The sequence below is a fragment of the Sinocyclocheilus rhinocerous genome, unplaced genomic scaffold, assembly GCF_001515625.1.
Source record: "Sinocyclocheilus rhinocerous isolate Xijiao unplaced genomic scaffold, SAMN03320098_v1.1 scaffold1600, whole genome shotgun sequence".
NCBI lineage: Eukaryota > Metazoa > Chordata > Actinopteri > Cypriniformes > Cyprinidae > Sinocyclocheilus > Sinocyclocheilus rhinocerous.
Window position 1 is genome coordinate 359,052 of NW_015665129.1, and position 11,554 is coordinate 370,605.

The 11,554-nt window shown below is 35.2% G+C and overlaps 1 protein-coding gene and 1 pseudogene across 1 annotated transcript in view; one reads left to right on the top strand and one right to left on the bottom strand.

Moving 5' to 3' along the window:
- Positions 1–1,007: 1,007 nt before the first annotated feature.
- On the bottom strand, positions 1,008–5,072 carry LOC107731255 (synaptophysin-like protein 1; annotated as a pseudogene).
- Positions 5,073–7,459: 2,387 nt separating this feature from the next.
- Positions 7,460–11,554, top strand: part of LOC107731125 (sortilin-like) — a 12,497-nt gene continuing 8,402 nt past the window's right edge. Inside the window, exons 1-5 of the mRNA XM_016542110.1 lie at positions 7,460–8,007; positions 10,173–10,232; positions 10,855–10,928; positions 11,025–11,127; positions 11,370–11,531. Of these exons, the coding sequence (XP_016397596.1) occupies positions 7,744–8,007; positions 10,173–10,232; positions 10,855–10,928; positions 11,025–11,127; positions 11,370–11,531 (663 nt within the window). The 5' untranslated portion in view covers positions 7,460–7,743. The remainder of the gene's footprint in view (positions 8,008–10,172; positions 10,233–10,854; positions 10,929–11,024; positions 11,128–11,369; positions 11,532–11,554) is intronic.

Sequence of the window (11,554 nt, forward strand, 5' to 3'; positions counted from 1 at the left end):
TCCGTATATATGTACACAACTTTGCTTTGACCACAAGCATATTTTCTTTTCTTTTTTTCTTATTTATTGGAGAAATAACAATGACTTTTTATATTTTTTAATTATTTGTATATTTTTTAACACCTCTAAAGGTAAAATTTTTGACTTTCGACAAGACCGTTAAGACACCACATGAAGAGGCACAACATTTTTATAGATATTGCCAAACTTCCTCAGTTCACAGCACATTAAGATAATTGTTTTATATTACAAGCTTTCTGAAATAAGGCATCAATGAGGTGTTAATGAGGCATCATCTAAACTGCAGGACGGACATTGGATAAATCCAGATTTCAAATTTAGGTTTCATTTTGCTGACATAGCTATTTTTTTTACACAGGGGGTTTTGGATATCTCTTAATCACTGCATAAATCAGAAAATACAACAGACAACAACAAAGATCCCTTTACAAATACCTTCAGAATATGGAATAAAAGTTTGGTGTATGTAGGCTACTAGAGATTTCTGGCTCAGTCAAAAATCAAAACTCAAATTTGAAACTGCCTTTAAAAATAATGTGTAATAAAAAAAAGAAGACATGTTATAGAAGTTATAACCAAAATAGCCCAAATGTCAAAAATGGACCAAACATTAAAAAAAAAAAAAAAAAGGTTTTGCCTGTAATGTCTTGCCCCATGTAAATCCCATCCGTCAGATTCTCGGTTCACTCCAAACGCTTTTACTATCAATATAGAGAAGGAAATGTCCGATTCAACAGAAGACTTGTTGAATCGAGACGCGCTCGGATCGATTCGTGAACAAATTGTTCAGTCTGTGAACGGATTCAACGATTCATTGAAAAGATCCGACTCAAAAGAACAATTCGTTCACGAATCGAACATCGCTTCAAGCTCGTGTCCGTGCACTTGAAACGCTGGAAATACCCTTATAGGAAATAACCCATTTTTTTAAATATTACATCATAATCTGTAAACTCTGTAAAAAAAAAAAAAAACAGCAGAAAGAAGATACATCCTTTTTTAATAAAAACATCCACACAACTCACCAACATCAGCAACAGTTGTTGTTCACAATAGCAGGCTGATACTGTGTGAGCATTAAGATAATAAAGAATTACATTTTGGCTAAGAATGTACTTTGTCTTTGTGTTTGTAGCCTATTTAAGTAAATTAGAATTAGAAATTAATTTTCATCTGTCATTTACCAACTAGAAATTAGAAGAACAGGTGGGCCAAAAAACAATATGCACAGTAAAAACAAATGATGATTATTTATTTAAGGCCTCCAGCGTTGTTAAACAAACAAAAACAGTCAATCCATTTTTATCGTCAGTCGTGCCTGATATGATGTAAACATTTATTAAATATAGGCTAACTAAGTTATAAGGCACACAGTTCATATGGCCATTTCAACCACAAGAAGCACAGTGGAAAAGTTAGATGAGATGATATTTTATAAAGCCAAAACTAAACACAATAGCATCAGGGAACATCAGAACAGCAAATTCAAGTTATAAATCAAATTAAAAAAATAATACTTCAGTAAACAGGAGTCAAAAACATTCAGTACATTTTGTTCATGTAACAAGGTCAAATGCCATGAGAAACATGACAGTAACAGTAAAGAGATGAAATGTAACTTTTAAATGATGCAATTTACTTCATACAAACAGTTTATTTGCTAAGGTGCTCTTGTACCTTTTCTAGTATACAGCTTTGCTGTAGTGTGTAAAATGCACATCTAAATTTGACCATATCCGAATATAATGGAGATATTCTATAGACGAGGACCTTTGGTGGATTTGTGACACAGGTCAAGTCAGGTAGATTCATAACATCAGTCGACCGGGTGCTATGTAGCACCACTTTAATCCTGAAACAACACCTGCTTGATGAATGTGGATGTGACCTGCTGTTTAATTATGACTGTGGTGCTCCCGCTTGCTGATTGGCTGACTTGTGTAATGGCGTCTCCTTGTAAAGAAACCAGCAAGTTCCTCCCCACAGGATAAGGTTGAGGAATCCAAAGATCTACAAAGATTCATTTGATTCACATTACATAAATACCAACAAGGGTTAGCAGTAAAAATTTGTGGGAAAATAGGATAAATAAATCATAAGTAATTCTATTAAATTATCTATGTATAGCATCATGGGTTTAGTATTTTCATATACCAAGGTGACCAGACGTACCACTTCCTGGGGACACGTTCAGCACAGGATGTGCTCCTCCGATTGATCATTGTATGACATCAAAGTACTGCGAGAGCTATAGAGCAGAGCAGGCAGCTCCATGCTTTCAAATTGCTCTTGCGGTACTTTGATGTCATACAACGATCAATCGGAGGAGCACAAACAACCAACACCTGGTTATTTTATGCAATTTAGAAATCCTGTGCTGAACGTGCCACCGGGAAGTGGCAGTCTGGTCACCTTATCATATACATTACAATCCTCTTACCACTGAGGAATTGAGGCGGCCCATTAAGGGGATGTGCCCAGCAGTGCACTTGTTTCCTGTTTTCTTACACGTCATTTAGAGACACAAGTGTATTTGGCCTGGTTGAAAATTTCACATCTGTAAGGCCTTTTCCCCATGCAGATGAACACACCAGCCAGAGAAAAGCGAAGATCCCAGTTAACAGTAGATCCTAAAGAGAGTAATACATGTTTATTGAAATATATATATAAATAATTAAATGTATTATAAATAATATTATTATTGTTCTAATATGCCAGTCAAATGTTTGGAATAATTACGATTCTTAATGTTTTTGAAGTCTTGCGTTTACCATGGCTGCATTTATATAATTAAAAATACTGGAAAAAAAACTCTAATGAAATGAAATATTAATACAATTTAAAAGAACTGTTTTCTTTTTAATTTTTATTTGAAATTTAAATATTTTACATTTTAATATATTTTACTTCAGTCTTTTGTGTCACATGATCTTTCAGAAATAATTCTAATATTCTGATTTGATGCTCAAGAAACATTTCTGATTATTATCAGTGTTGAAATCAGTTGATTATTTAATGTGGAAACGGTGATCACATTTTATCAGGATTTAAAAAAAAATTTTTTTATGAATATTAAGTTCAAAAGAACTGCATTTATTTTCTTTTGTAACATTATTTCTTTCTTTATGGTCACTTTTGCTCAATTTAACGTGTCCTTACTGAAAATACTAAAAGTATTAATATCTTCTTTTAATCTCTTTTTTAATCTTATACCACAAATGTTTGAATGGTAGTGTATGACGGCTTCCATAAAAGATATTTAGCAACAAAAACTGTTTTCAACATTGATAAAAATAATAAATGTTTCTAGAGGACCAAATTAGTACATTAGATTGATTTCTGAATAATCATATGACACTGAAGACTTAAGTAATTGCTGCTGAAAATTCAGCTTTGCCATCGCAGGAATAGTTTACAGAAAATAAGCATACAAGACTTCCTTCAGAAACATAAAAAAATCTTAATTATTTCTTAATTATCTTTGTTTGGAATAACAGTTGCAGCTGTTGTCAAAAAAACCCACCCCGTTTCTTCATTTACACACAAGTGGAACTCTTCACACCCCCACACAGTTCAGAAACAGCTCACAAAGTTCATACAACCAAGTGATGCTGAAATCCAGCATAATATTGAACAGACTAATATAATGACAGGAAGTGTATAAATTAACCTATCAGACATGCAGTGGCTGGCATTCATTTCCCACACAACGTCTGAGTCAGCCATTGAATATAAAAAGGGATATGAATTTAAAGGCATGCACAGACATAGTGGAGGTTTACGAACGCACACAGAACTCTTAAAATAGATACAGTGTTAACCTGAATCTATAAACACTCACAATGTTGGGGCCACGAGGAGATTCACGGTAGACGTGCTGGTAACCCAGATACAACACAAGAGTAGTTGTGCTGTATAGGAAAGCCAGAACTCCAATAGCTACAAAAAACTCAGCGGAAGATGAATAATCTCCAGTCAGTCAGTTGTTTGGTTTTAGACACTGTTCCGTTGACTTCGCAGTCTGGGACACTGTAACTCTGGGTATTCAGCCTTTGTAACAAAGAATAATAAAAAAAGGAAATTCTGAAAAATATATTGATTAAAAACAATGCGTTTCATATGTACGTGTTAATCATATTGTTTACCCAAACGGATAGCTGAAGTTTACATTTATTTATTTGCTGGCACTGTACTTGCACTTGATGTTGAAACTGGTAGAGCCAGAATAACCCCCAGTTGTAGCAAAAGCAAAAATAGCAAATATCTGTAAAGACAGTTAGTGAAAACAGAGGTGGAATGAATGAATGAATGTTTACAGGAATAATATAGTAAAAACTGAAACCAAACGAAGCGTGCACATGATTAAGCAGAACTAAACCAGCATATGAAGAAATGCGAATAATTTTCAAATAGTCTGAATCATCATTAAAAGCCTTACATTGCATTCTGCTTTCTCTTTTTAATGGTATCTTTTTCAAAGGAGAAATGCTTATTGTGGGTTTTAAACACCTTAAAATCTGTATTATGGTAATATCTGGTGCTTACCTTAAATAAGGAGAATGAGAGCGGCATGGTACATAATTGGTGACTTCAGTTATGAGAATAATGTATACATTTTGATGTACCTACACAGAGTAGCTTAAAATCATAAGTACATTAACTGAGAAGTACGTACCCATTCCAGGACACGTATAAATCCCAGGGGCTCTTTCAGAGGGCTGAGATCTAACCGAAACCCGCTCATCATGCTCTGCAAATAAAAAAGCATCAGTAGCGGTCCATCAAACAACCGTTACAACTGTCGGGAAACGGTGCGATAACCATGAGAGTTTCTCGAAAACTCTTTTCTCACCAATTTCATCATATCTAAAAAAAAAAAAGTTGCATTTTAGTTTAAGCGAATTGCATTGTGTAAACCATGAAGTGCTGAGAGTTTTGCTGCACTGAAGAAAAAGGAAGATTGAGAAAGATTACCTTGTCTAGTCCCCAGACAAATAGCTATCAGACAAAATTGCCAAAGTTCCTTTCCCTTTTCTTGTTTTTGCGACATGGTTTTGACCACGTGATTCGTGACGTGGTACCATCACCCAGACAAACTGACTGAGGCATGGGCGAGCTAAAGGGGGAAAAAATAACTTTTCGGTTACAAATGATCTTCTCGTCATTAAAATTTTTTTTTTTTATTTTAGCTTGCAGAAATATTTTCAAGCTTACAAACTGTATTGTGCATACATGTTGGAAGATATTATTTGGTGACATTTCTGGGAGTTTGATTTAGTCATTATAAAATTGATATAAATAAGTTTTAAACGTGATTTAGGCTACTGTAATTTGACCACAAGAGGACGCTCTTACCTAGATGTAGTTCTCACCCGAGGTAGCTCATTGATGTTCCTTATTAAGTGTAAATCTGGCTTTTGCAATGAATAGCCGATACCATATTTTAATGTTTGTAATTGCAGACTTTTTAACAAATTGGTATTAATATTACGTTAAATAATATTATAAATGTACCTTTTTTCCTTAGGCATTTTTTGCCCTGTCCCCACTTCTGTTTATACCTTCTTGCTATTAGCAAATGCACGTTTTGATGGAAACAAAGGAACAAGAAATATTTAAGCAATGCTATATCCTAAAATTTGTGAATTTGGTTTAAAATGACACCACACATTACCGTAAATAGTTCACCCAAAAAGGACAATTCTGTCATCATATACTCAAACTGTTGACGGTAGCCATTGATTTCCATAGCATGGAAAAATACTATAGAAAACTATAGAAGTCAATGGTTACCGTCAACTGTTTGGTTACCAGCATTCTTCAAAGCAGGAGTTTTGTGTTCAACATTTACATTTAGTCATTTAGCAGACGACTTACAAATGAGGACATTGGAAGCAATCAAAATCAACAATTTTGATATGCAAGTATAACAAGTCTCAGTTAGCTCAACGGAAGAAAGAAGCTTGTACAGGTTTGGAGAGTGAGTCACTTATTACAGAATTTTCATTTCTAGGTGAACTTTCCCTTGTTTCCCATGTTGTGTAAAGCAATGTTGAGTGAACATCATTAACATACGGATGGCCTAAAATTCACAACTGATGGTGAAAAAGAACAGAGTGTCATTGGGAGTTTCTTTTCAGTAAAGCTAAAAGCTTTTTTGTTTTTATCTTAACTTTGAAAAGTTGCCTAGCTCTCAATGGATAGGAGGTGCCCAGACAGTCACTACTGAGGAATTCAGGTCACACCATCTTTACTTGTGTGACAGGTTTTTCCACCCATGCAGAATTGTATTATGCACTGCCAAGTTAAAAAGGCATTACTGTAGTCACATTGGGCTGACATTTAGAATTATAATCTTCCTTGCAAAAGCAATGATGTCCATACTTCACTTCTTTAGTGAATAGCAAAATGTTATCCGCTAATAGAAGAGACAGGATGATATGAATAGGAAGCACGTGGCTCTCGGCCAGCAGTGCAGATCTAGAATAAGCATGACTGCAGATCAGAATTACAGAGAACTGATGGGAGTCACAATAAGCCTTTTTTTCTGTGTCACATGGTTTGTGATCATGGGATAGGCTATTCCATGCCAGAGCCTGCCATAATCACATGTACACTCACAAAATAAGTGATAATGTAATAGAATATTCTATGATTTGGTACATAAATACACTGTAAGAATGTATGTGAAATGTTATTTAACTTTAACACATTGAATGCTGAAATCTAAACTGCTAAACAGTTTAAAAGGACAAACAGTGTTAAAACTGATCACAACTAAGCAACTGACCCTTGATGCACATTGGAAGACTACACTAAATTTTCGATTGTGATCTCACTGAGAATGTATTGACAATATGAGTCATGCATTTGCTATTGTTTAGACACATGAAATTATTTTGCTGGCGTAAAAATCATAGACTGGGTAAAAATAAGTAGAGCATGTTTGCAGCTGAAGTATGCAGCTTGTTATTGGACTTGTTAGGAAACTGCTTGTGCAGCCATTTTAATGAGGAAGATCATGCATGGCTTTGGTCGCATTATTTGAGAAGTGCATAGGCAATAAAAAATACTCGAATAATTTGAAAAAGCATAGCAGCATATCTTGCAATATCTTTACAGGTAAACTTTTTCATATTAAATAGGTCTAAATGAAAACGGGATCACTGACATTATGAGTGTATAGCCGTTATATTGATATATCACCGAAGATAATTTTACGTATGAAACGCAAGACTCATGTTTAAACATGATTCTGTCCTCTGAAGTGTGACGTGTCAAACTAACTTGACCGCACGGGCTCACAGCAGCGGTATGTCCAACCTCAGACCAATCAGAAAATCGCACCAGTCGCTGCAGCCAATCAGGTGCAGGCCCTGCAAGGTGCATTCTTTTCACCGTTATTTATTTATTTATTTATTTTTGGTTGCTCTTTTTTTTGGAAGTGTTTAATACGAAATACTGTCAAGGATACAGTCTGTTAAAGCAACTTGGTTGGTCTGCAATTTTATTTGCGAGCTTGGGAATTATCAGTTGTCATTGATCAAATAAAAAAGGGCGTTGATGTGCTCTCTAATAATATGAGCGGTAGGGACCTTTCGCTGTCACAGGCAGTCTGTTTTTGTTGATACCGTCAGCAGCCGCTCAGGAGGGAGACACAGAGGAATTAATGCGTATTTAAACAGCAACACAGTCGTGTTGGAAATACACTGAAGACGAAAAATGAGAGGCCTAGGATATTTTATTGCACTTTTATTCTTTCCCATGACATTTGGTGTGGATTTCCATGTGGAACCAAGATCGTATAACGCGCACCGGGTGTATGTGAAGTCTCCCGTAGCCGCCAGAAGTCTAATCGGGACGGGATCGGATGCAGATATTTCTCGTATCCACCATCACATCCAGAAAAGGAGCGCAGATGATGGACCAGACTCCTGTAATGGGTTGGATGGATTTGAGACCAAGTTAACTAGCAATACGCACAACGTAAGTTCACTCGAAGCACCGATGCAGCGATGCAGTTGTGTCTCAAAACCTAGGGATCTTCCCCTAACCCTAACTAGACAGCATTTTTGACAACATATGTGCGTTCAATCCGAGAGTTCTCATGGAAAACCGTTGAAATATTTATACCTTAAAACTAACTAGTAAATGTTTTTATGTAATGTTTTATGCAAATGTTTATGTTAACACTTATTTAATTTCTAGTGAGTAGCTCAATTAATGACTAACATTGAAATATGATGATTGGTATCAAATGAAAATGAAGTAATATTTCATAGTAGGCTATGTAATGAATAAGGACTAGTAACTAGTAAGTTAACAGTAAAAATAGTACTAGTTGTTTCTAAATAATACATGTTTAAATGTTCTTTAAAGCTCACTAGATTATGTAAATAATTGTAAAATGTGACTGAAACTGCAAATTTTCCTTTTTCACTAGAACATTTTCAAAACGAAAGTACTGTTTGAGTGATACAAAGACGCATACGATTGTATTGTTCTTATTTTTTCTGTGGTTACAATCATAGCCCTCAGAATACGTTTTCTTTTTCATTTCTGTTTTTATAACTATAAAATATTAATGGTTGTGTTTGAAGTTCCTCTTTGACAAGTAGGTGTAGTTTAGATTGCATAAGTTGTAGAACCAGTTAAGCTGGTATGACAACCTGCTTAATTATCCTTTTCCCAACCAGCTAGGCCTTTTTAATGCATGTTAATTTTTACTGAACCATATACTTTACAATACAAGCAAGTCTTAATTATACAAAATGGAACAGTGAATAACACTGACACTAGTCATTGCAATGTAAAATGACTTCCTTTTCTCAGAAATATTTTTGGTTGCTTCTTGTCAGATGAGCTGAAACAGTCAAGATGTGTTTGAGGGTTGGTTGAAGCTTCATCATCTCACCTCTACTTCACCAACCCTCGGATAAACTTCCTGTGCTTATTACTCACAGATGTGTTAACCTTTTTAAAACAGTTCTACTGTGGTTTGTCTTTCTGTAGAAGGTTATCATGAATTTACAAGAGGTGACAGGAACTACCACAGCTGCGTTAATCAACAGAAAACAGTCTCAAAGTGTTTTAGGATTATACTCGCACTGACCTTTCGGTCTTTATATAGTGTTTGGATATATGTTCAATTCTAGACAGGGTTCAAAAACACTAGATGGGATTAGAAGATTTAACACTTATTTAAAGGGTCACAGATGAAGCCCAGAGCAAGAAAGTGAAAGTATTTTAGTCACTTTACTTCATTCTTTCCAGGTGTACTGTGGAGAAATGAGAGAAGAGATAGTCAGAAAACTAGCGATTTGAGATTTTCATGAGACACATTTGCTTTAACAGCGTAATGGAACTATGTCATTTGACTTTTTAAACAGATCGATGATACATCATCTTTTAAAAAAAACACAAATTACAAAACATCTAAACCAGTAGTTCTCAAAAGTGGGTCTGGGGCCGTTTTCAAAAAGGGGTTTGGAAGTTTAATAGTTTATTTAAAAAATAATAATTTACATTTAAAAAAAAAGAACTTTTAAAATGACAAAAATCAAGATCTAAATGGAAATAATTTATTTTTCACCCCAACAAATTATTAATTTATTGAAAAACATGCAAAACCTGAATCTTGAATCTTATAGAATAACAAGTTAAATTGTTTAATGATTTTAATATATCAACCCCCAGTTTCTGTTCATAAAAAGTTTGTCATAATTACAGCAGAAATACCATAGGGAAATATCTTCAAATAGTGTGTTATATTTACAATGGGGGGCCTTCAATCAAAAAGGTTGAGAGACACTTGCCGTATCTAAACTAAACAGATGAAAATATAATACCGTGTTCATATACCATCTTCAGTTTCACAATTTATTCCAGTTTTTTTCATCTCTGTAATTTGTCAGATCAGTCTTCATTGCACTATTTTGAGTTCCACGGTTAATTGTTTTGAATATAGTTGCTTGGTTTCTGATTCAGTGTTTTGGTTAAGGTTAGCATGTGTTTTGCATAGGCTAATAGTATCTTTCTAGGACATCATGCAATAAAACCCTTAATGTGTGTAAAAACTCTTATAGTTTATCCGTGATGATGCACTTTCAGTATTGCTTTTGTTTAATATTAATAAAATGTGTTTCTTTCAGTTTACCTTTCAAGATATCAGTCGGTCTGTGTCTCTGGCCTGGGTGGGGGATGGAACTGGGGTGAGTTTCACTTTTGATTAATTATGTGTACACACTATCATATGCTTACCGTTCTGAGATGAAGTCGCCGGAAGAACCTTCCACCATGCTACAAGTTTCATTCAAGGTTAGATGAGGACATTTTTAGCTTTAGGTTTAAATTTAGACTCTCTAGATAATCTTCCCAGATCTCTTTGGCTGTTCACAAGGCTCACAAAGACACATAAACACAACTATCAATATGGCCAAATGCAAACTCATAACCAGTTTGACCTCTCTCATGCCCCAGTACACATTCAAGGCCATGTCGAGAAGTCCTTATTTTTACTCTGCCCATTACTGCAATAAAAACAATACATACACTACCATTCAAAACTTCAGAGTATGTAAGATTTTTTTGTTTTTTAAAAGAAGTCTCTTATGCTCACCAAGACTGCATTTATAGGATCAAAAATACATTAAAAACTGTAATTACAGTTAAAAATAACTGATTTAATATATTTTAAAATGCAACGGCATTACTCCAGTCTTCAGTGTCACATCATCCTTCAGAAATCATTCTTATATGCTGATTTGCTGCTCAGGAAACATTTCTTGAAAATTTGTGTCAAAGTAAACAACTGTCTTCATGTCTCAATCTTAGGTAGTGCTGGCCCTGACAACATTTCAGATGCCAATAGTCTTCCTGCGATTCGGTCAGTCTAAACTGTACAGAAGGTGAGTGCTGGTTTTAATCGTGTGTTTGTTTTTGTAATACCAATGTAGTATTTGATTTACTTAATTTATTTCTCAATCCTCCACTCTTTGTGACAGTGAAGACTATGGAAAGTCGTTTGAGGATGTCACAGAACTTATCAACAACACCTTCATCAGCACTGACTTTGGGATCGCTATTGGTCCGGAAAGCTCTGGCAAGGTGGGCAAGACATATCCAGCGTTTCAGTAATTTCTCCCTGTAAGCCCACGTGAGCTGGGGAGCTGTTGTGTTAAAGATGTTTCTCAGACTGCTGAATTGGCCTGTAGATATTTAAATGCAGCATGTCAATCACAGTAAAAATAGACCAGCTGACCTGTCTGTTCTTTGCTGATGTTTCAATACTCAATGCAATTACGCAGATATGTGACAGCACTTTAAAGTCCTGATATTCTTTCCCACAGGTGATCCTCACGGGAGATGCTTCCGGAGGCAGTGGTGCCAGAATTTTCCATTCAAGAGATTTTGGCAAGAGTTTCATCCACACAGAATTGCCCTTCCACCCACTAATGCAGATAATGTACAACCCTCAAAACTCAGATGTTCTTGCAGCCATCAGCGTCAGGGTGAGAGACTTTAAAACATTGGT